Below are 25,337 nucleotides of genomic sequence, written 5' to 3'. Positions count from 1 at the left end.
GCCGAGGGAAGAGAGACCTGTCCATGTTTGAGCTCCATGAATTGGCACAAGTCATGGTCCCAGTGTTTCATCAACTGACCCCATTGGAAGTTTTAGGGAAGCATCGCAGGTTGCATGACATCTCCTAAAAATGAAAAAGTGATGTCCTTTATTCTGCCACCCTGCGAAGATGAGGCTCCAGTCCTGATAAGGACGAGGAGGTAACAGAAATTAACGGGGACACCTTATCTTCGTGCCTGGTGGACTTCTATGTGGAATAGGCATATAACAGGATGGCTTTGTAGGTGCCATAAACGGGAAACTGGTCCATAAACTGCAGACATGTCCCAGATGTTCTTCCGCAGCCGGCAGACCATGCTGGCTGTGGCTCTCTCCTTAGGCTATTTCATATACTTATTCCTGGGGGCCGTAATGTTCCAGCACCTCGAGAAAGAAGCTGAGGCCAACTCCAGGGACAAGTTCCAGCTTGCCAAGCTCAGCTTCCTCCAGAACTACACCTGCTTAGATGCCGCAGCCATTGAACAATTTGTACAGGTACTGTATGATGTGCACACTACAGACTGACCGTCATTCAACCTCAATGTTGTTTCTGTTTGGTAAATAAGCATGTTTGGTTTGATTCAGACCAGGACCCTGTCTGTGTGGAGTTTGTATGTTTATGGGGGTTTCTCCTGGATACTCCGGTTTCCTCCCACGCTCCATATTGGTAGCTTATCCTTAGAGAGCCTTATTCACAGCTGCAAGCATACGGTATTGCAAAATGCATTTGCTGTACCTGCAGCTCCCTCCCCTTAATGTACACCTGCGTCTGATACGGCTGAAGTACGACTGTAGGCGCGTTTCCAGGGTAAAAAGCGCAGTATACAATGCACAGTGCTGTAACAGGGCGGTGTTGCAGTAGCAATATTGGCTGCAGGGTTCCATACCATGCTTCCTGCCAGTCACATGCAGGGGCAGCGATGGTACAACCCCCAGGGCTCTGCACCCTGGATGACTGCACCGATCGCTTGCACACCCCTATTTTCGGCCCTGACATTGCAAAGGCAGTACAGGGAATGTGCGCTTAGAGTATCTCACATGCAAATATTTTTATACATTTTATTTTGTTTTACTGACAACACTTAAAAATATATGTGCAGACTACATCCTTCCCCAGCTGAGTATGATGCATTTAATATTGGTGTAAAATAAGGGGTCTATTTACTAAACAGTGTTAGGCATACCTCCCAACTGTCCCGCATTCAGCGGGACAATCCCATTTTTCTGGGACTGTCCCACCCGCGGGCCACAGTGTCCCGCAGTGGGGGGGAAGTTGGGGAGAGCACATACCGCTGCTCTGCATAGCAAAACAGATGGGTGTGCAGAAGGTGAACAGATGCCGTGCGCATGCTAGTGTAGGGAGAACCTGGGGGATGCCCAGCATCTCGGAGAGTGCTGGGCACGCCCACTATAGATGCCCTGTTTTATAGTGCTGGGCACGCCCACTATAGACGCCCTGTTTCATAGATACCCCGCCCCTTTTGGAAGCCCCACCCCTTTTCAGACGCACGCGCCATAGGCGCACGAAGGGTCCCTCTTCCCGGACTTCAAAAGTTGGGAGGTATGGCGTTAGGAGACAGAGTGAAAAGTGATAAGGTGCCAGCCAATCAGCTCCCAACTGTCATCTCACAGGCTGTGTTTGAAAAATGACAGTTGGGAGCTGATTGGCTGGCACTTTATCACTTTTCACTCTGTCTTCTAACACAGCTTAGTAAATAGACCCCTCAGTGTTTACTGCAGTGTTAAGTGACTGTTAAAACATACTTCGTGCTGTTTCAGTGCTTTTGCATAAATGGGTGTGTTTTTACATTTGCAACCAATCAGACGCTGTCATCATCACCAGTGTACCAGTATTCTTGCATCCGCAGCCTGGGCTCCTTCAGGCGGCCATTTTAGTCACACATCACATCTGCACACCCACAACACGCCCCCAATGTACTATATCTGCACGGCAACCAATGCCTGTGTCTGCACACCTGCTCCAGCCCTGATCCCGGCCTCTTAAGGCCCCCATACATCAGCAATTGATTGCAGCAATTGTGCAATCTGCAATCGATTGTGTATAAAAATCTTTCCCTTTTTCAATTGATTGCAGAATTGCCACAATCGATTGAAAAAGGGAACATTTTTTATACACAATCGAGTGCAAATTGTACGATTGCTGCAATCAATTGCTGATGTATGGGGGCCTTAAGTCATGTGTAGTCACAGATTGGGTGTACGCCTGGAAAAAGATGCACATTGCACAAATTTGCTCATGCACATTACAAAAAAATGCAACTTGCAATTAATAAAAGCATGAAATAGAGTTTACTTTTCAACCAAGTAAGGCCCAGTGTGTGTATGTATGTATGTATGTATGTATCATACCTCCCAACATGACCCTCTCCAGGAGGGACACAATGCTCTGGTCCTGGACTTCCCTGGTAATTTATGATTGGTGGTTGCTCCAGGGGCGGGGCTGCAGTACAGTCCAAAATTCAAATAGGGGAGTCACACCAACTACCAGTGAGTCCCAGTCCCCTATTTGAATTTTGAAATGTGCTGCAGCCTCAACTCTTAGCAGCGAAGTCCAGGACCGGAGCATTGTGTCTCTCCTGGAGAGGGTCATGTTGGGAGGTATGATGTATGTATGTGTAATCATGAGGTAAAATATTTGGAGTGTATGCTGCAATGGGGCAGGGACTGATGTAACCCTAAATTGTTGCGACCGATGACCTCAACAATGCAGAGGAGCAGGACAAGGGGACCGGACAGCCACAGTTAAGGCAAGGGTGAGTAACTACTTAATTTTCACTATAAAAGTGGAAGCCTCTAATTACAGTAAATGTGAAGTACACATTTTAGGAAATAATAGAATATTTCTTAATACGTTTGTTCTTCTGTGATAAAAACAGCTTTTTATGCTTCTAATCCAGCGCCAGGTCCCAGATACTTAGTGAGGATTTCATATACACTGTACCCTATACATAACTGGAACAGAAAATTAACATTTCCATGATCTACGGTCACATCAGAGCCCTACATGGATAACATACATGACAGGAGCCCAACTACTGCACTTCTCCCATGATGCACTGTTTCATGTCTTTTATTCAAAGCCCATAGAGATGTGTTTTGATGCTGTATACAGGTAATTGAGAAAATGCAGAGGCACACTCCAAATACTAATCACTGCCAATCAGAATTATTATAATAAACTGCAATATAACCTAGAGTAAATTGGAGGTGCTTAGCATAATCGTGGCCCACCCACCGCATCCAGGTGACCTCATCATCAGGTTTGTCCCTAACACTAAGGTTCCAGTCTAGGACACGGGGCCCCCCAGGCCAGCTCAAGCCAACCACCCCGGCAGTTGGCTTGCAGAACTTATTATAATTATTATTCTACTTGGCAGTGTTTAGTATATGGAGTATGCACCTGCATTTTCTCTTTTTTCTGAGTGGAACTACAAATCTCAGCAGGGTAGCATCTCTGATTATGTTTAGAATTAGGGTGTGCAGTCCAAGCCCCCCAACCCGTATACTCAAACACAGTGTTAAAATAGAACTTACAAATAGACCCCCTCCTGAACAGGGTGTAGAAAATAATCATATACAGATCAGGGTGATCCGTGTATTTTTCTGCCTTTTGGGTTCAATAAATGGCTAATTTTTAAAACATAAATGATGTGGCCACCCCTTCACAAAGCATAACCAGCACTGGGCTCCCAGAGCCAGTCCTGGTTTTAAAAATAAGGGGGAGGGGAAATGCATGGGGGTTCCCCCTATTTTTAAACCAGCACAGGACTCATATCTAGCCGGGGTGTAATGCCACAGCCAGGGGACCCTTTCACCGGACCTCCCTGGCCAAAGCATTAACACCCCAAGCTAGTCAGCACAAGCCGGGGATCTCAGGGTGGGTGGGGACCCCCCAATAAAGGGGTCCCCCCTCTCCAGTGCACCCCAGGCTTATGCTGAAGCCCGGGACTCTTCCCTGCACCCCTGGTCGGTGGGTGCAGGGGTAATAGTGGAAAGATTAGAATTATACTATTGTTTTTTACGGACTGTGGTGGAAATTCCGCTCAGCCGCCAGTTTAAATCCCGACTGAAAGCCCGACAGGAGGAGATTCCGACGACGGCTGGTAAGTATCCTAACCCTACCTTGGTGGTGCCTACTCCTAAAACTCCCGGGGTGGTGCCTGACCCTAAGTCCCTACGGGGGTGCTTGACCCCCCCTTCCCGCACCCTAAACCTAACCCTCCCATGGGGGGTAGGGCCTAACCCTAACCTCGCCCCAGTGGCGCCGAACCCTAGCCCCCCGTTCCCTAGCCTAACCGCCCCGTAACGGTGCCTAATCCTAAATCCTCCTGGGGTGCCTAAACCTAACCCTCTCCCCCCCAGCGGCTAGCTCCTAAAACGCCCCGGACTTACCTCATTTGGGATGGCGTCTGTCAGGATTCCGGCATCGGCATTAAGATAGGCGTCAGTATTTCGACGCCTATCTTAAGTCCCGTGTCGGACTTGAACCGTCGGCATTGAGACCAACAGCATCTCGTCTGGCGATCTAATAACTACATCCCGTTTTTCACAGTAGAACTATAATTGCCAGCGTGCCTGCCCTTTGGCCAGGGCTGGATTAAGGTCTGTGGGGGCCCCTGGGCAACAAACTTGTTGGGGCTCCTATCAATAAAATTATCAAAGTGATATTTTACTGATGTTTTCAAAAAGTATAATGTACTGTGTGTGTATTTATACAGTATGGTTATGTAGCCTGACGACGGGCAATTAAAAGCCCGAAACGTTGCAAGCACTTGCTGTGCCATTATCATTCAGTTTATTCAACCGCTGAGTGCCGCCTTTTGGAATTTTATATCTGCATGTTCAGCGGGCACCGCGGCACTTTACATTCACGGAAGGAGTGTGCTGGGTTATTCTGAGATTATATATATACAGTCAGGTGCATAAATATCGGGACATTGACAGAATTTTCATATTTTGGCCTCTATTCACCACCACAATGGCTTTGAAATGAAACAAACAAGATGTGCTTTAACTGCAGACTTTCAGCAAAAACATTAGGTGTGGCCAAATCAACTGTTTGGAACATTCTTAAAAAGAAAGAATGCACCGGAGAGCTCAGTAACACCAAAAGACCCGGAAGACCACGGAAAACAACTGTGGTGGATGACAGAAGAATTATTTCCCTGGTGAAGAAAAACCCCTTCACAACAGTTGGCCAAATAAAGAACACTCTCCAGGAGGTAGGTGTATATGTATCAAAGTCAACAATCAAGAGAAGACTTCACAAGAGTGAATATAGAGGGTTCACCACAAGATGTAAACCATTGGTGAGCCACAAAAACAGGAAGACCAGATTAGAGTTTGCCAAACAACATCTAAAAAAGCCATTACAGTTCTGGAACAACATCCTATGGACAGATGAGACAAAGATCAACTTGTACCAGAGTGATGGGAAGAGAAGAGTATGTAGAAGGAAAGGAACTGCTCATGATCCAAAACATACCTCCTTGTTTCGGGCAATATTATATGCTCATATTCAGTCAAATGCTTCAGAACTCATTGGACGGCGCTTCACAGTGCAGATGGACAATGACCCGAAGCATACTGAAAAAGCAACCAAAGAGTTTTTTAAGGCTAAAAAGTGGAATGTTATGCAATGGCCAAGTCAATCCCCTGACCTGAATCCGATTTAGCATGCATTTCACTTGATGAAGACAAAACTGAAGGGAAAATGCCCCAAGAACAAGCAGGAACTGAAGACATTTGCAGTAGAGGCCTGGCAGAGCATCACCAGGGATGAAACCCAGTGTCTGGTGATGTCTATGCGTTCCAGACTTCAGGCTGTAATTGCCTGCAAAGGATTTGCAACAAAGTATTAAAAAGTGAAAGTTAGATTTAGGATTGTTTAGTTTGTCCCATTACTTTTGGCCCCTTAAAAAGTGGGAGGCACATATAGAAACCGTTGTAATTCCTACACCGTTCACCTGATTTGGATGTAATTACCCTCTATTTAAATCTGAAAGTCTGCAGTCAAAGTACATCTTGTTTGTTTAATTTCAAAACCATAGTGGTGGTGAATAGAGGCCAAAATATGAAAATTCTGTCAATGTCCCAATATTTATGCACCTGACTGTGTATGTGTGTGTATGTGTATATATATATATATATATATATATATATACACACATACATATTATATATATATATATATATACTAATAGCAGGACCCAGCACTCTCTGTATCAAATCATACTGTAAAAGACAATAGTATCATTCAAAGTTTCCCGCTATTACCCCTGCACCCACCGCCCAGGGGTGCAGGGGAGAGCCCCGGGCTTCAGCGAAAGCCTGGGGTGCTTGGAAGAAGGTGGTCCCATTTATTGGGGGGGGTCCCCACCTCCCCCGAGATCCCCGGCTTATGCTGACTAGCTTGGGGTGTTAATGCATTGGTCGGGGAGACCCGGTGAAAGGGTAGATTTGAGTCTGATGCTGGTTTTAAAAATAGGGGGAACGCATTTTTTTCCCCTATTTTTAAAACCAGGACCAGCTCTGGGAGCCCGGTGCTGGTTCCGAAAATATGGGGGAACCCTACACATTTTTTTTCCCTGTATTTTTTCAAACCAGAACTGGCTCAGGAGCCCGGGCTGGTTATGCTTTGAGGGGAAGGGCGGAGGCACGTCATTGTTATTTTAAAAATTAACCTTTTACCTGCACGTATCTCACTGATATGTGCAGATTGCTTGTTTGGGAAGGAAAAACGGGCAGGAAACCCAGGAATTAAACACAGGTAGGATCAATCAGATACACCATCGGGAAACACGATCCTGACAAACACGAGACCTTGGTAAATTCCCGAATTTATTTTTAAAATAAACTCCCGATTCTAATCGTTCCTACCCGTGTTTAAAAACGGACAGACACGGGCAGGACACGATTCTTAGTAAATTGACCCCATAGTGTCCGTGTCTTTGTGAAGTACTGTACTTCATTTTTATATTTTAAAATGTGATTTTTTTCAGATGAATAGTCTTCAAGGAAATGTTTAATGTGAATCCAAAACTACATGGATTTCGAAAAATATATAATAGTGGTTCAGAATATGGCTAAAAACAACATGCAATTAACATGAACCCAACTTGCCTACCCTCCCGGAATGGCCAGGAGGCTTCCGAAAATTGGATGGCACTACTGGCACCCCGGAAAAGTCTCCCGCAACCTGCTCACAGTGTCCCCCATCCGCACATGCACCCACTTACAGAGCACAAGTGGGCAGTCTGATGTGGCACATATCAGGCGATTCGCGATGAATCGCATCATTGTAGCCCCTCCCCCTCTATACAATTCTTGTTTTCTCAGGACTGTATGGCGGTGGGTGGGGCCATGATGACACAATTGTGCCGCCACGCTCTCTGTACTGACCTGGCTGCCCCAGAGGAGGAAGTATGACATGAACCACTTCTAAGCATTTTGGATTCACATTGAACCGTATCTCCCAACTTTTGCGACGACACAGACAGGACATCCTGTGTGCGCCGAAGGCCACACCGCCGCTGCGTGATGCCTGGGAGGGGCGTGACCTCATCATGCTAGGGGCATGCCCAGCGCTCACACCGCTGCTGGGCTGCCACCAGTCTCTCACAGCACAATGTGGACATCGTGCCCATACGACCCTGTCACTCCTGCCCTACGGAAGGTGTCACCCCCACCCTCCCTCAAATCCTCCCTGCGGGACATTGCGGCCCAGGGGTAGGACGTCACTGTCCGAAAAGCTCGACTATCCCTCCACAATTGGAACAGTTGGGTGTTTTGAACATCTAGATCTTTTACAAGGTGGTTAATTAGCTTTAATACCACAAAGGGAATCATTAGAATTTGTATTTACTAAAAGGAAAAGAAAGTTCTAATACTCAACATTACAATTCTGTTTTTTGAAAATAAATGGCAGCAGCTGCAGTGAAAATGGTAACAATGGGTATTTTGTTAATGTTGATACATATAGTATAGTTTGAGTTATGTTAAACAATGAAACAACAACATTATTTTGCTGTAATAAATCAATTACTAGTCTTGGTTCATTCTAAAAACAATTTATTAATATTTCTGATTGCAGTATTTGATTTATTTAAATCTATTGAAATCTCTGAACTGTGCACTAGGGGGCGATCTAACAATAAGAATAACTGAGTTGTCTCAGATGTATTATACAACAGCAAGCATGTAACATTTGGCAGATGCAAAATACTCATTCTACATGGCTGTACTGCAATGTGTCCTAACATATGAATACACGCAGCAGATTAATTGACAGTGGACCTGTCCCATAGCATCTAGTGTATACTTTATAACCAAAGTTATACACGGAATTAAATCATGGCTATTAATAAAAGTGTTCCATGTACCAATCACACAAATCATTCCAAGTTGCTCGTCAGATACATACTCTTAGTGCCCCCAGGGGTAAAACCATGTGTTCCACAACTATATTACTAGTATTTTGGACCCCTTATTAGTTGTATGGGAGCAAGGTGCCCCTGTACCCATCCCCCTCTTTCCATTTCTCTATCCCCTCTCTTATTCCATCATTTCACCTTTTTCTCCTTTTCTATCTGTCTCTCCCCCTCTTTTCTTGTCTTTTCCTTTCCCCCATGTTTTCCCCTCTCATTTCTCCATCTCACTCTCTCCCCCTCTTTTCTCTTTCCGTTTCTCTGACCCCCTCTTTTTATCTCTCTTGCCTCTTGTTTTCTCTCTCTCCCCCTCTTTTCTCTCTGTTTCTCTAACCCCCTTTTTATCTCTCTGTGCTCATGTTTTATCTCTCTCTCCCCCTCTTTTCCTGTCTTTTCCTCTTCCCCCCATTTTTTACCCCTCTCTTTTCTCCATCTCACTCTTTCCCCCTCTTTTCTCTTTCCGTTTCTCTTACCCCCTCTTTATATCTCTCTGGCCTCTTGTTTTCTCTCTCTCCCCCTCTTTTCTCTCTGTTTCTCTTACCCCCTCTTTTTATCTCTGTGTCCTCATGTTTTCTCTCTTACCCCCTCTTTTTATTTCTGTGTCCTCATGTTTTCTCTCTTACCCCCTCTTTTTATCTCTGTGTCCTCATGTTTTCTCTTACCCCCTCTTTTTATCTCTGTGTCCTCATGTTTTCTCTCTCTCCCCCTCTTTTTATCTCTGTGTCCTCATGTTTTCTCTCTTACCCCCTCTTTTTATCTCTGTGTCCTCATGTTTTCTCTTTTACCCCCTCTTTTTATCTCTGTGTCCTCATGTTTTCTCTCTCCCCCTCTTTTCCTGTCTTTTCCTCTTCCTCTTCCTCCATATTTTTCCCCTCTCTTTTCTCCATCTCACTCTCCCCCTCTTTTCTCTCTCCGTTTCTCTTACCCCCTATTTTTATCTCTGTGTCCTCATGTTTTCTCTCTCTCCCCCTCTTTTCTGTGTCTACCTGCTGCTGGGAGTGCTGGTGATAAGCCCTATCCAACAGGTCCGGGCTACATTTTTTTGGATGTTCACTCTTGCCCGTGCCTTGTGTGTTCTGTCTCTGTCTTTCCTTTAGTGCTTTCTCCTTTAGGTACACATTTATGTCTGCTGTTTTGAGGCGGATACCTGCAAAAAATTAAGAATCCTCCATAGATAAGAATAGGAGACTGCAGCTGATCCTCCGATAACTGCTGTGGCCCCTCAGTTGCAAAAGCAGCCCCCATAGGTTTCCATAGGGTCTGTTTAATTGGCAAATGTAAGAAAATTAGGCTCTGATGCCAGTTCATCCTCGTGCATTTGGGACCTACAGTAGATGGCATGCTTTGCAACGGGCGTATCTACCCCTTGGGCAGGATGACACTCGCCAGGGGCACCGGGAGAGGGGGGGTAGAATCACAGTAGTATAGTAGTTCTGTGGAGATGTACTCTACTGCAGCAGTCAGTGCTGAAGTTCAGCGAAGGGCAGAGGAGATGTGTCTCCACATCAGTGGGGGCCAATAGGAAGCGGGGGCTGTTTGAAATTGGCGTTGACTGCGAGTCAATTGCAGTTTGTGAACCTCCAGTCAATTGGGTGGCCACAGCAAGCCAGTTGTGGCTCGGCGTGTCATAGCTCCACCCGTTCACGGCGTCTGACGCAGACACTGCTAAGTGGAGCAGTCAGTTCACCATAGGGATGGCCATCGGTATGGTTACCATCGATGGTAAAATAGATGGCTTCACCAAACGATGGTCATCCCTGTTCCATGACTGACTGGCCTGTGGGCCAATCAGAACCAGTGGGGGCGGGTGGCGGGGGGCAGAGCTATGCTCCGTGTCCCGGCACCTTGAAAAAAAAACATTTCGGTTATGCTTCCTCGTCGATGGGAAAAATATTCGACATCGGCCATAAACCATCGATGATTATGAATCATCAATGGCCATCCCTAGTTCACCAGCGGCAGTGGGCGGGGAGGAACACATGTCACGTCAAGAACCAGAATATGCCTGGTCAAGAAAGATGCCTGGCATTGGCAGAGGGAAGCTGAGGACTGGTGAATGCTGCTATGGGGGAAGCAAAAGAGCTAACAAAGGGCCTGATTCAGACCCACTCGCGAGCGGCTGTCCGCTCGCAAGTGGGTCGATGTTCTGCACTGAGCAGGCGCACGACAGAGGGAGCTCCGTCGTGCGCATGCGCCAGACGCGACGAGCGAAAGAAAGTCCTTCGCTCGTTGTGTCTGATCAAAGGGGGCGTGCTGTCGATGTTGATTGACAGCACGCCCCCTTTGGTGGGCGTGCCGGGGGCGTGCCTCCCTGACGGGGGCGTTCCTAAGGGAACGCCTACCGTCAGAAGCCGGCCCACTGACATCACTAGTGATGTCAGTGGGAGTGATTTTGGCTCTGATAGAGCCAAAATCACTCCGGGCCTTGCGGTTGAAAACCTCAACCGCAGGCTCCGGCTCGCAGTTTCGATGGTCGCGATGGTCAAGACCATCGTGGCCATCAAACTGCACGCTCGTATAGGCTGTGGGTGGTGACCCACAGCTATACGAGCGTCCAGGAGGACGCTCCATAGTTATGGAGGATGGCTCAGAGCGTACGGCTCTGAATGAGGGCCAAAGCTCCTTACAACAGCCTTATCCAGCATAACAGGTAGGCCCTCTGTGAGGCCTATCTATATAACCACTCCTTAGACCCCCAGTTTTGTCGAGCAATAGGCCCATGGGGCTAGTGAGGCCACAGGCTTGTTGCACTGATAGGCAGGCATTAGACCTGTGCCACTGCAAGTTACCCTGGGCATTAGGCCCTGGGCACTATACAAGAGCCTGAGCCCCATTATCAAAAAGTGACGTTAGGCCCAGATCACTTCTGTGTGCCCTCAAGTAGGCAGGCCAAGACATGAGCCACCTGTAAGTGACCCTGGGCATTATGACTATTAATTAGGTCCAGGTCTCCTGTTATTAACCCTGGGCATTAGGCCCTTTATAAGTGATTGGACATTAGGCCCAAGTCACTTGGTGTTGTGGGCATAAGGGGGGGGGAGCAGTCCCTTACTTTGCCAGGGGTGCTCGGACCACTCCTGCTTAGCAATCCCCACCAGTGGCATCACAATGTGGGTGCGTGCTGCACCGGGTGTCACCCTCCAAGGGGGTGACACCAAAAGCTACATACTCATGCCCGCACCTGCATGTCTGTTGCCAGCTACCACCCACCGAAGGGGTGGCGGGGGAACTGGTGCAGGTGGACTGGCGGCGGCAGTATTTTGGTCCAGTCCGTCGGACCGTCGTCACTTCTCTACCCGGAATGCAGGGTGTGACGTCATCACGCCCGCCGGGTGCACTTTGCATTCTGGGAGAAGCACTGTGGTGTGAGCACTGGACTGATAAGGGGGAGAGAGCGTGGAGCTGTGCACCTTGATCCTGATTTTCAGTTTTTTGGTGGAGGGGGGGGGGGTGCAGAGGCTTGGCATTGAGCCATGGTGCCCGGAGCATGCTAACACCACAACCCCCCCCCCCCCCACACACACACACACGCACTGAATTTTGATAAAGTGGAACATGTGAGTCTAATTGAAAATGTAAAAAATGTAAAAGAATCATAAATGATCTACAGAGATATTCTTTTGCTAAATGCACCCTGTGCCGCTCTCGTCTCACCCCTGTACTCTCTGAGCCCCGCTCCTCACTGTGACTTTCTTTACTCCACCCCGGGCACAACTTTGCTCACTTGTTTCTGCCCAGGAGGAAGGGTACAATGTCCAACGTCGGTAGCTACCCTGCCCCAGGGTGCTCCTGCATACCAGCCAGCCCCACAGCACTCTCAGCCACCTACTGTCTCATTGTCATACAAACATGGACAGAAGAACTGGATTATCATTTCAAGGAGCCCTAGGAAAGTTAAAGATTCAGGGAACCTACCTATTTGATCCGCTCCTGCATTGTCAGTATAGCCCAGCCTTTGTCAGTTTGTCAGACATTTACCCTATTGGTGTTGGCCTGTTGGTACATCCAGCAGACGTCCATGCCCACCCTCTGACCCCAGGCCCACATGCCTCTACACCATTTTTTGTTTAAAAAAAAAAATCAGTCAAGTGACCTTTGTACAAAATCAATTTATTGTATCACCTAAACCAACCAATTGCACATTTCTATCTGTAATTCCCTGTGTCTGTCCGTCTGTCCATGCTTCTATCTGGTCCTCCTTCTGCCTCTCTGTGCCTCTATATGTACCCAGCTACTGACTCTATACCCCCTATTCATCTCTGTGCCCACTTCTGCCTCTCTGCTCCTCTATCTGTACCCCCTATTCATCTCTGTACTTCTATCTGTGCTCCCTTCTGCCCCTCTGTGCCTCAATCTGTATCCCCTTCTGCCTCTGTCTGTACCCCCTATTCTTTCTGTGCCTGCCTGTTGAATGCAGCTTCCTCTGCTTACCTGCTCCAGTAGCGCAGCTGCAGCTGATTGGTTGGTCACAGATTTGCATTTGTACAGGTGCCTTGCCCCTCCCCCTCTCCACCGATTGGGTAAGCTTGCATCTCGAACACCTACAGTCCAATGTTCACCTTGTGGATAACCTGGACCTGATGGATGACGCCCTACACGTTGGATAGGTGCATCCCGGGTGGCTCCTCAGTCTCCTGTGTAGTCTCCACCCGTCTGACGTCACAAGCACGATTCTGGTTGGTAGCGCGGAGGAAGCTTACGCGGCTCATGCATAGTTGCCAAGTCCGCTTATAACAAGCGGAATTGGGCTTCTTTTTTTTGCAAGTAGCTTGTTGCTTGTTTTTGGGCTTATTTTTTTGTGTGCATTGCTGAGGCACCCCTAGGGGTAAGTAAATGTGTGTGTGTGTGTGTGTGTTTTGCACTGGTAGTGACTGAGGGAGGGGTGGAGGGTTGTGTCTGGGGAATAGAGGGCAGTAGCCAGTGGACAGGGTGAAGTGGAGGGGGCAGGCCAGAAGGAGAGGTAAACTAGATGATAGAAATGAGGCAGGTACATGGGGGCGAGTTAAAATTACTAAGGCTGTTAAAAAGAGGGGATAATGGAATTAGACAGGTGACAGGAATGAAGGAGGTAAAGAAGAGGGGTGAGAGGAATGCGGAGAAGAAGAGTCAGGTAAAGGAAAGGTGGGTACACACTAGACGATATGTCGCCTGATCCTGCTGATTGGGCTGACATATCGTCCACATCGGCCAGTGTGTACCCACTATGCGTGACCCTGCGGGTCGTCCATCGGGGTCGTTCCGTCGGCCTGCATGTAGGGCCGATGGAACGACCCAGATGCCGATGCTGGCATAGTGGATGGAGCCGGTGCCCGACATATCGGACGTTTGGACACCACATCATGCAGTAAGCATCGACCGCCCGTAGTGTAGGTTACAGCTTTGGTTGTGGAAGTGATGCAATAATGCAACCAATCCACAAAAGGTTTAGATTTTCAGATGAGGAGATCTACGTACAGTGATTATATTTATTATATTATTTTGTATTCGTGCTTTACGTTTGTCACCGTTGCATTTTATTAACCTAATTTGTTGTCATCAATAACTTCATTACAAGAAAATATAGTATGTGAGGTCTGGCTGAGGATATCACCCTTAGAATGGATGCCATCATTTGGGGGGTTGTACATTCACTATACCATCACCTTTGTCTGTTTTCCATCCTGGTACAGTATTGTCCAGTTTTTAAATGGACAACCAAATATCCCCCCCCCCCCCCCCCTCCCAAACTAATATTAATTTACAGTATATAGAATTGAGAGTTTGGGCAGACGCTACTTGGCCAATGCCCTTTTCCCATGAAATTAGCTTTATGTGACATTTTCCAGCCAGAGACTCCCAAAGGTCACTCAGATAATCACTAATAATGCTGTGAGGCTGCCAGCAGACCCGGGCCAGGCGCCAGCAGGTGATACTGGGCCCTGTTTACCTGGGACCTCAAGAAATCATTTGGCAGTCTGTTCAAACAATGCTGCAAACATCAAAGTCATTAATAATATGAATAAATCTGCTATCTTTGCTACACAGATAAACACGTGTGACTCATATATGGTGTTTACTGTATGTAGCTGGCGTGTATTATGTCCCACTGATAGATATATTACAAGGGGGAGGAGGTGGCAATTTTTCTATTGGAATAAGGCAAGGTGGGACTTCCTGCAAATTGAAGCAGAAGGTTACTCCCTTAGATGGGTGATGCCTCATTTAATACAAATCTGCATAATCATTTTGATGATGTGCAGCTAATCGGGGTGGGGGGTGTATGCTCTGAGGGTGTCATGTATTGGAACAGTATAATGTAGTAAGTATGTACTAAGCGCTCACCTATGATTCACTGGGTGGGGCCAGTTATGTACTTAGATTCCGTTAGAACATATATGTAAAGTAAATATTGTAAATTAATTGATAATTATGAGTGACAAGTACATATGTGTATAATGTTGTTTTATTAACCTGGCAGACACAATGCTCCAGTGTAAAACAACTCCATGGTTCAAATCCCAAGGAGTGGGAGTGGTTGCTAGGGAACTTAGGTATAGGGTGGGACCCTTCTCCGAGGTGTCGGACACTGTGGCTGTCAGCGGGGTTGGTATGTAATATGTGCGGACAAATAATGCAGTGGCGTGAGGCCGTGTACTGGTCTGTCTGCTAACTCTTCACGCTGTATGGGTTAGTCATGTGTTCAACGCGTTTCAGCCAATCAGGGCCTTCTTCCTGGTTTGTCTGCTAACTCTTCACGCTATATGGAGAAGTCATGTGTTCAACGCGTTTCAGCCAATCAGGGCCTTCTTCCTGGTCTGTCTGCTAACTCTTCACGCTATATGGAGAAGTAATGTGTTCAACGCGTTTCAGCCAATCAGGGCCTTCTTCCTGGTCTGTCTGCTAACTCTTCACACTGTATGGGGAAGTCACGTGTCGACGCGTTTCAGCCAATCGGGGCTTTCTTCCTGGTGTGTCTGCGAACTCTTCACACTGTATTGAGAAGTCACGTGTCAATTCATTTCGGCCAATCAGGGCCTTATGAAGAATATATAGTGAGGGTAACGTATGACATCTTTTACATACGGAAAGGGACCCTAACTAGATTAAGGTTCCCTTACATCCCATGCTCACACGGCTCTATAGGGTTAAGGTTACACAACTGCAGTGTACACAGGGTAACGTAATTAAATTACCGAGAGTAACCCTCTAAAGGGGCACACTCATCACCCCGGATAACCCGCTATCATCATTTCCTATGTATTGACTAAACCTAGTCAGGTTGTCACACCACAGGTGTTTATAGGGTAACGTAGTGCTTAATTTACACTGCGGACAGAGGCACCCTGAAGGAGCCTGCTAAGTTCGCTAGCAAACACTCCCACTCCTTAGGATTTGAACCATGGAGTTGTTTTACATTGGAGCATTGTGTCTGCCAGGTTAATAAACAACGTTATACACATATTTACTTGTCACTCATAATTATCCATTTATGTACAATATTTACTTTACATATATGATCTAGTGGGGAATCTAAGTACATCACTGGCCCCATCCACTGAATCATAGGTGAGTGCTTAGTACATAATTACTACATTATACCTTCCTGTTGGAGTGAGGACATCTCCAGTACCTAGCTGCTCCCACAACCTAGGGGGACCCCCCTTGGAGCGCTGATCACATCTTACCAACATGTAATGGAAGGGAATAGTGACAGACATATTAAATACAAGGGTGTATGTACTAAGCCTTGAAGAGCGATAAAGTGGACGGAGATAAAGTACCAACCATTCAGCTCCTGTCATTTTTCAAACACAGCCTGTAAAGTGACAGTAGCTGATTGGTTGGTACTTTATCTTTGTCCACTTTATCTCTCTCCAAGGTGCCCATTTATCATTGTATATTTGCGGCTTAATCCCCGAAAACACCCGTTTTCAGGGGTTAACCGCAAATATTAAGTTTAACCCAGATGTATGACAGAGGAACTGCAGCAGATATCTCCGCTACCTGCTGTGATCCCTCAATTCCTGCCGGGAGCCGCATTCCCCATAGGTTTCTGTGGGGGATGCAATGCTGCCATATTTACCAAGTTCTGGAATGTGAAGCATTCCACTGATTGGCCCCCTCAGCTAATGTCATCTGAAGATGGCTGTAGCCCATCGTAGCTTGTGTGCTACACATCGCGGATTCAGCCGGAAATGGGCGCTGTGCATGTGCGGTCAGCGGGACCCCGCTGACCGCCCTTCTGCTCCACAGGAGGTTTCTGTCCTCCCTGAGCTCGCCTTAGGACACCTGCATTACAGTTTGACAGGTGTACCGCCCCAGTCAAACGCGGAGCACAACGCAGGTACGGGCTCTTTCTGAAGCCCCCGTCCCTATGGGTGCTCTATAATACATCCCGATGATGTAATCTCATTCTGCAATGCGCTCATGGGCACTAATATCACACCCAGATCGCATTGTATATGCGATTAGTGATAAATGGGCCCCCAAGGCTTAGTACATAGACCCCACTGTGTTGTACATGTGTAGGAGCTAGTCTTACATTAATAAACGGCATGGTCCTATAGAGGTCGGACTTTTGTGAACTTTTAGCCCTTCCCACCATGCGCATTTTCAGCTGTAGTACAACCACGGAAGGACTTGCAGCGAGCAGTTCCCAAAAGCATAATGTGGATGTTCACTTACGTGTGCCTAAGGCAAATACATAGGAAACATTTCCATGTACTGAATAGCACTGCAAGTCATCATTAATTGCTCCTTAGTAAACCACCTATTATATGATTGCGGTGAAGGCATTGCTTACTAAGTAATGGTGGTGTCACATAGGCACTTTATACACCTCATTTAAAGCACAGCCTCTAATGGCTCTAAATTGTGTTCATGGATTTATACGGGTATTACGGAGATGTCACACCAGCACTTTAGTCATTTGTGTGGTTGATTATCAAACTGTCTCAATGAAAACACTCTTTTAGAGCGGTATCCAATTAGCCGCAGTAAATCACCGCGGCTAATTACCTCGCCCGGGGCTAAACAATTAGCCCGATGCCAGCACTTATCGGGGATTTTGTATCGCCTGCCTCGGGCAGACGAAACCAAATCCCTGATAAGAAGCTGTATTTCTCCCGATCGCGGCAGAGAAAATACATAGGTCTGCGACTTTTCGCGGATCCTATGTCTTTTCGTGAGAAAAACATTTTCAGGCGTAAAAAAACGGGATTTAATTGGATAGCACGAAAAAAAAATCGCCGAAAAAGACCCGAACATCGGCAAAAGAACCCTGTTTATTGCACCCGAAAATTTTTCGGACCTAATTGGATACCCCCCTTAGAGTAATATACATAATATTTCAGCCCGTCACGCAATTGCTCACTATAACCTGTGCGCTATAAAAGATCTGAGATTTACCAGCTGTAATACAAGTGCTGCATTGGTTACACATTAGGGCTCCTGAAGCTGATGCCGGGATCCCGTACTCCATTAGGTGCCAGTACTCGATGACGGTGATGACTTGTAGCAGACCAGGCGTGTATGCTACACAAGGGATACGCACTGCTCTGTATATGGGTGAATATACACGTTTTCTGTGCACTCTCTTAAGCAAAACCAAATTACCTACCAACTTCTTTAGCAGGCAGATCTCAATCTCCAAATTAAAATATAACTACATCTTCTTTCAGTGGTCTCAGGTGCGGCATACGGGGGCTCATGTAAGAGACAGACCATATCATTGCGCTTTACTTGGTTATGTAAACCTGCAGATGTTTGTAACTCAGGATAGTATGTCAGAAGGCGGCCGCATCAGAGACATTTTAAAGTGCTCCAGAAGTATTTTGATGTGGCTGCTTATAAGATGCCCCTGTTATCATCAACTTGGTTCATCGCAAAAGCAGTAGCCATCGCCAGGCTATGCCAGACTGGGCTGGTTATATAATAGCTCTTTGTCATAGTGGGGCTCATCCCATCTATTCATCACAGGGCTGAATTCCTTAGGGGAATAAAAAAATGTGGGACCCTCTGATAGCACTGAGCTCAACCCAACACCATGGACTGGTGAGTGTTCAGTTACTGATGGTAAAATATATATAAATTACATTTATGTAACGCTTGTCGTCTCACTACATGCACCAATGTCATTGGACCCAAATGAGCACAGTGCCTGGGAATAATCCATTCACTATTAGCCGGATAATTACCGGGTATTTTTGCAAATCCAGTTGGCAGGTGACTTCCCAGCCTGCGTGGTGGTAATCTGCTGTGTGATATACATTAGGAAGCCATCCTCCTTGGTGTAAGGCCGAGCAGCAGGAATGTCTATTTTACCTGTAATCCCCCTAATCTTGCCTACGGGTCATGCGGACAAGACCAAAAAATGTTACTCATTATAAAGTAATGGGGCTGATTACTGCTGAGCCTGCTACGACCTGTGCCTGTCAGGGTGATTAGACTGCTACGACCTGTGCCTGTCAGGGTGATGTGACTGCTACGACCTGTGCCTGTCAGGGTGATGAGACTGCTATGACCTGTGCCTGTCAGGGTGATGTGACTGCTACGACCTGTGCCTGTCAGGGTGATGTGACTGCTAAGTCCTGTGCCTGTCAGGTTGATGTGACTGCTACGACCTGTGCCTGTCAGGGTGATGTGACTGCTACGACCTGTGCCTGTCAGGGTGATGTGACTGCTACGACCTGTGCCTGTCAGGGTGATGTGACTGCTACGACCTGTGCCTCTCAGGGTGATGTGACTGCTACGACCTGTGCCTCTCAGGGTGATTAGACTGCTACGACCTGTGCCTGTCAGGGTGATGTGACTGCTACGTCCTGTGCCTGTCAGGGTGATGTGACTGCTACGAACTGTGCCTCTCAGGGTGATGTGACTGCTACGACCTTTGCCTGTCAGGGTGATGTGACTGCTACGTCCTGTGCCTGTCAGGGTGATGTGACTGCTACGACCTGTGCCTGTCAGGGTGATGTGACTGCTACGACCTGTGCCTCTCAGGGTGATGTGACTGCTACGACCTGTGCCTCTCAGGGTGATTAGACTGCTACGACCTGTGCCTATCAGGGTGATGTGACTGCTACGTCCTGTGCCTGTCAGGGTGATGTGACTGCTACGACCTGTGCCTCTCAGGGTGATGTGACTGCTACGACCTGTGCCTCTCAGGGTGATGTGACTGCTACGACCTGTGCCTCTCAGGGTGATTAGACTGCTACGACCTGTGCCTGTCAGGGTGATGTGACTGCTACGTCCTGTGCCTGTCAGGGTGATGAGACTGCTACGACCTGTGCCTGTCAGGGTGATGTGACTGCTACGACCTGTGCCTGTCAGGGTGATGTGACTGCTACGACCTGTGCCTGTCAGGGTGATGTGACTGCTACGACCTGTGCCTCTCAGGATGATGTGACTGCTACGACCTGTGCCTCTCAGGGTGATTAGACTGCTACGACCTGTGCCTCTCAGGGTGACGTGACTGCTACGACCTGTGCCTCTCAGGGTGATTAGACTGCTACGACCTGTGCCTGTCAGGGTGATGTGACTGCTACGACCTGTGCCTGTCAGTGTCAGGGTGATGTGACTGCTATGACCTGTGCCTCTCAGGGTGATGTGACTGCTACGACCTGTGCCTCTCAGGGTGATGTGACTGCTACGACCTGTGCCTCTCAGGGTGATTAGACTGCTACGACCTGTGCCTCTCAGGGTGATGTGACTGCTACGTCCTGTGCCTCTCAGGGTGATGTGACTGCTACGACCGGTGCCTGTCAGGGTGATGTGACTGCTACGACCTGTGCCTGTCAGGGTGATGTGACTGCTACGACCTGTGCCTGTCAGGGTGATGTGACTGCTACGACCTGTGCCTCTCAGGGTGATGTGACTGCTACGACCTGTGCCTGTCAGGGTGATGTGACTGCTACGACCTGTGCCTGTCAGGTTGATGTGACTGCTACGACCTGTGCCTGTCAGGGTGATGTGACTGCTACGACCTCTGCCTCTCAGGGTGATGTGACTGCTACGACCTGTGCCTGTCAGGGTGATGTGACTGCTACGTCCTGTGCCTGTCAGGGTGATGAGACTGCTACGAGCTGTGCCTGTCAGGGTGATGTGACTGCTACGAGCTGTGCCTGTCAAGGTGATGTGACTGCAACGACCTGTGCCTGTCAGGGTGATGTGACTGCTACGACCTGTGCCTGTCAGGGTGATGTGACTGCTACGTCCTGTGCCTGTCTGGGTGATGAGACTGCTACGTCCTGTGCCTGTCAGACTGGTGTGACTGCTACGACCTGTGCCTGTCAGAGTGGTGTGACTGCTACGTCCTGTGCCTGTCAGGGTGATGTGACTGCTACGACCTGTGCCTGTCAGGGTGATGTGACTGCTACGACCTGTGCCTGTCAGGGTGATGTGACTGCTACGTCCTGTGCCTGTCAGGGTGATGTGACTGCTACGACCTGTGCCTGTCAGGGTGATGTGACTGCTACGACCTGTGCCTCTCAGGGTGATGTGACTGCTACGACCTGTGCCTCTCAGGGTGATGAGACTGCTACGACCTGTGCCTGTCAGGGTGATGTGACTGCTACGACCTGTGCCTGTCAGGGTGATGTGACTGCTACGACCTGTGCCTGTCAGGGTGATGTGACTGCTACGACCTGTGCCTGTCAGGGTGATGAGACTGCTACGACCTGTGCCTGTCAGAGTGATGTGACTGCTACGTCCTGTGCCTGTCAGGGTGATGTGACTGCTACGACCTGTGCCTGTCAGGGTGATGTGACTGCTACGACCTGTGCCTGTGAGGGTGATGAGACTGCTACGACCTGTGCCTGTCAGAGTGATGTGACTGCTACGTCCTGTGCCTGTCAGGGTGATGTGACTGCTACGACCTGTGCCTGTCAGGGTGATGTGACTGCTACGACCTGTGCCTGTCAGGGTGATTAGACTGCTACGTCCTGTGCCTGTCAGGGTGATGTGACTGCTACGACCTGTGCCTCTCAGGGTGATGTGACTGCTACGACCTGTGCCTGTCAGGGTGATGAGACTGCTACGACCTGTGCCTGTCAGAGTGATGTGACTTTGTCTTCTGTCTACAGATCATCATGGAAGCGTGGGAGAATGGCCTGAATCCCAAGGGAAACTCCACACATTACAGTAACTGGGACTTCAGCAACTCCTTCTTCTTTGCCGGTACCGTCATCACTACCATAGGTAATGTCACAATGTTCTGCATCGAGAATGTTCATCATAGTCTACAGAAGTGCAAATGTTCATTCTTTGTGACATGGTTGAAGTCGATGCTGCATAAGCTGGTGTCGCTGTGGCAGTTTAAGTGTTAAATTAGTTTATTTAATGTTCTGAACAAATGTACTTATGTTCTGAAGCACTTTCGTTATGGTAACCCAGGGGGTCCCATGTTCTGAACTTGAACCTATAAACATACTTACCTACTTTTTTGGAATCCTTTCCAGGAGCAGACTTGTTGCTCCCAGCTTCAGGGGATGGGGCCAGACTATAGTCATCATTAGACCAGACCCCTTTTACAGGAAACCTTTGCAGGTCTGTACGGACTATTTATATATATATATATATATATATATATATATATATATATTACAGTACTGTGCAAAAGTGTTAATAGTTTATTTTTTATCAATTAACAAAATGCAAAGTGAATGAACCTAAGGGAAATCTAAATCAAATCAATATTTGGTGTGACCACCCATTGCCTTTCATAATAGCAACAATTCTTCAGTTCTTCTTGGTACACTTGCACACAGTTTTTTTAAGAACTTGGCAGAGAGATTGTTCCAAAAATCTTGGAGAACTAAGCACCAGATCTTCTGTAGATGTAGGCTTGCTCAAATCCTTCTGTCTCTTCATGTAATCCCAGACAGACTCGATGATGTTGAGATCAGGGCTCTGTGGGGGCCATGTCATCACTTCCAGGACTCCTTGTTCTTCTTTACGCTAAAGATAGTTCTTAATGACATTGGTTGTATGTTTGAGGTCATTATCCTGCTGCAGAATAAATATGGAGCCAATCAGATGCCTCCTTGATGGTATTGCATGATGGATAAGTACCTGCCTGTGTTTCTCAGCATTGGGGACACCATTAATCCTGGCCAAATCCCCAACTCCATTTGCTGAAATGCAGCCCCAAACTTCAAAGAACCTCTACCATGCTTCACTTTTGCCTGCAGACAATCATTATTGTACCGCTCTCCTGCCCATCAGCTCAGAACTGGCTGAAACCAGTGGGACCCAGGTACACCCATCTAGTGTTCGGAAACGTCTGGCCAGAAGTGGTCTTCATGGAAGAATTGCGTCCAAAAGCCACACCTTCGATGTGTGCCATGCCTGAGGATTGGTTTGGACAGAGACAGACGTGGGAGTCTGATGGAGAGATTGGAGGAGCGTGGATGAACTTGGGTGACTTTAACCATGACCTCCTCATATAGGGATATGAGGATATGGTAGTGAATGAGGTGCCTGAAGGCAATGACAGAATAAAGAGTCTATTTTATTAATAAATTGAGTTGAGAGATTAATAGTTTGATTTGACAGAAGTCCGATGTTGAATACTATAACTTGCTTTGATAGGAGTCTGATGATGAAGAACAATAACTGATTAGATGTTGAAGGATAATAAGTTGATTAGTTGAAGATCCGATGTTTGAAGAATAATATTTCATATGATGAGGATCCGATGTTTGAACCATAGTATTTCATTTGATGAGATCCGATGTTTGAAGATTAGTATTTGATTTGCTGAGGATCTGATGTTCGAAGAATAGTATTTGATTTGCCGAGGATCCGATGTTTGAAGACTAATAATTGATTTGCTGAGAATCCAATGTTTGAAGAATAATAATTGATTTACTGAGGATCTGATGTTTGAAGAATATTAATTGATTTGCTGAGGATCCCATGTTGAAGAATATTAATGCTGATCGGTAAGAACCGATGATGATACTTTACTGTAGTTGATTGGTAAGGACCGATGATGATATGAGAGATAATTCTCAATGGCAATTCCAGACTGTAACAGATGGTATCGGAGTCTGGTTCCAGATGAGGGAAATAGAATAAGACCGACTGCACCGTTCAGATAAGGCATATCCAGGAGCTCAGTACTTGAGCTGTAACTTCAGCGATAAGCGATGTTGTACTAGCAACAGAGGCCAGTCAGGAAATGGAATTTATAGAACAGGATCCCTGATGATTGGATACTGCGGTCAGCAGGTCAGAAGGTAGTGTTCTGAATGGAGGCATGGCGTCAGGTGATGGCTGACCCATATCCCCGTTTAGGAGAGAACTCAGCATGTCCAAACATCACCCGGACACAGCGTGCAGCCCAGACGGACCTCCGTGCCATCTTGGATAGGCACCAGAGAGGTAATAAAACCGTTCTAGTAGTGCGGATCGTGATACTGTGGAAACAAGGCCATGCGACTCAACTATGCACGAAAACATAGGAACTGGGGTGCAGAAAAATGGCAGCAGGTGCTCTGGACTGGTGAGTCAAAATGTGAAATATTTGGCCGTAACAAAAGGCAGTTTGTTCGCCGAAGGGCAGGAGAGCGGTACAACAATGAGTGTCTGCAGGCAACAGTGAGGCATGATGGAGGTTCCATGCAAGTTTCTGATCTGTATTTCAGCAAATGAAGTTGGGGATTTGGTCAGGATTAATGGTGTCCTGAATGCTGAGAAATACAGGCAGGTACTTATCCATCATGCAATACCAGCAGGGAGGCGTCTGATTGGCTCCAAATTTATTCTGTAGCAGGACAACGACCCCAAACATACAGCTGTTAAGAACTATCTTCAGCGTAAAGAAGAACAAGGAGTCCTGGAAGTGATGATATGGCCCCCACAGAGCCCTGATCTCAACGTCATCGAGCCTGTCTGGGATTCCATGAAGAGACAGAAGGATTTGAGCAACCCTACATCCACAGAAGTGGGTAGTTCTCCAAGATGTTTGGAACAACCTCCTTGCCAAGTTCCTTCAAAAACTGTTTGCAAGTGTACCTAGAAGAATTGATGCTGTTTTGAAGGCAAATGGTGGTCACACCAAATATTGATTTGATTTAGATTTCTATTCTGTTCATTCACTTTGCATTTTGTCTATTGATAAAAATAAACTATTAACACTTTTATTTTTTAAAGCATTCTTACTGTACAGCATTTTTTCCACACCAAACTTTTGCACAGTACTGTATATAGAATAGATTATAAAATAAAGTCCCTGGTAAGCGTCCGTCTGTATGTTAGGGTAATCTCGAGAACCACTGAACGGATTTTGATGTATTTGTCACTACTCTATAGAGCATTTGGGGAGGAAGGTTTAGGTGTATGACACATTAATGTATGACAGAAGAGAGCCGAGCAGTGACAATGTTAGTGAAGCAAGTCTATGAAAAACCAGATGTTCGAGCGTTTCCTTGGCTTACGTTGCCTTTACCATTAAAGATATATCACAACGATGGACTTTTATACCATGAAGAGATTTATATATGTATTATCTGGGTGCTCCACCTGATGTAAGCCCTGATTACTGATACATTTCAGTTTTTCCCTTTTTTTACTATTGCTATTTCATTTATGTGAGAAACGATTCTTTAATTTCAAACGAGTCCAGTTCCCGGTAAGAGTCTGCTTTGGCATGACAAAAAGTAAAGCACAGGGACAGACACTAACGTGGCCGGAGTTGACCTACTGTAGGTGGAGACTGTTTTGCTCATGGATAACTTTACGTGGCCCTTTTGGGTGTCACGTCAAAACTAAATAATTTCGTGTTGAGGCCAGGAGGAAAAAGGACTAATATCGTCTACAAGGCGATCTTATAAGACTTCAGTTAAAAATGACAATCGCCGTAAATTTTACATT

General features: G+C 47.0%; 1 protein-coding gene across 1 annotated transcript in view; it reads left to right on the top strand.

Annotated features, from left to right (window-relative positions):
- The first annotated feature begins 321 nt into the window (after positions 1 to 321).
- Positions 322 to 25,337, top strand: part of KCNK16 (potassium two pore domain channel subfamily K member 16) — a 48,971-nt gene continuing 23,955 nt past the window's right edge. Inside the window, exons 1-2 of the mRNA XM_088445338.1 lie at positions 322 to 534; positions 21,545 to 21,659. Of these exons, the coding sequence (XP_088301464.1) occupies positions 322 to 534; positions 21,545 to 21,659 (328 nt within the window). The remainder of the gene's footprint in view (positions 535 to 21,544; positions 21,660 to 25,337) is intronic.

The sequence above is a fragment of the Taudactylus pleione genome, unplaced genomic scaffold (assembly GCF_031769625.1).
Source record: "Taudactylus pleione unplaced genomic scaffold, aTauple2 ptg000378l, whole genome shotgun sequence".
Classification (NCBI taxonomy): Eukaryota; Metazoa; Chordata; class Amphibia; order Anura; family Myobatrachidae; genus Taudactylus; species Taudactylus pleione.
This window is presented reverse-complemented; position numbering and strand designations above follow the sequence as displayed.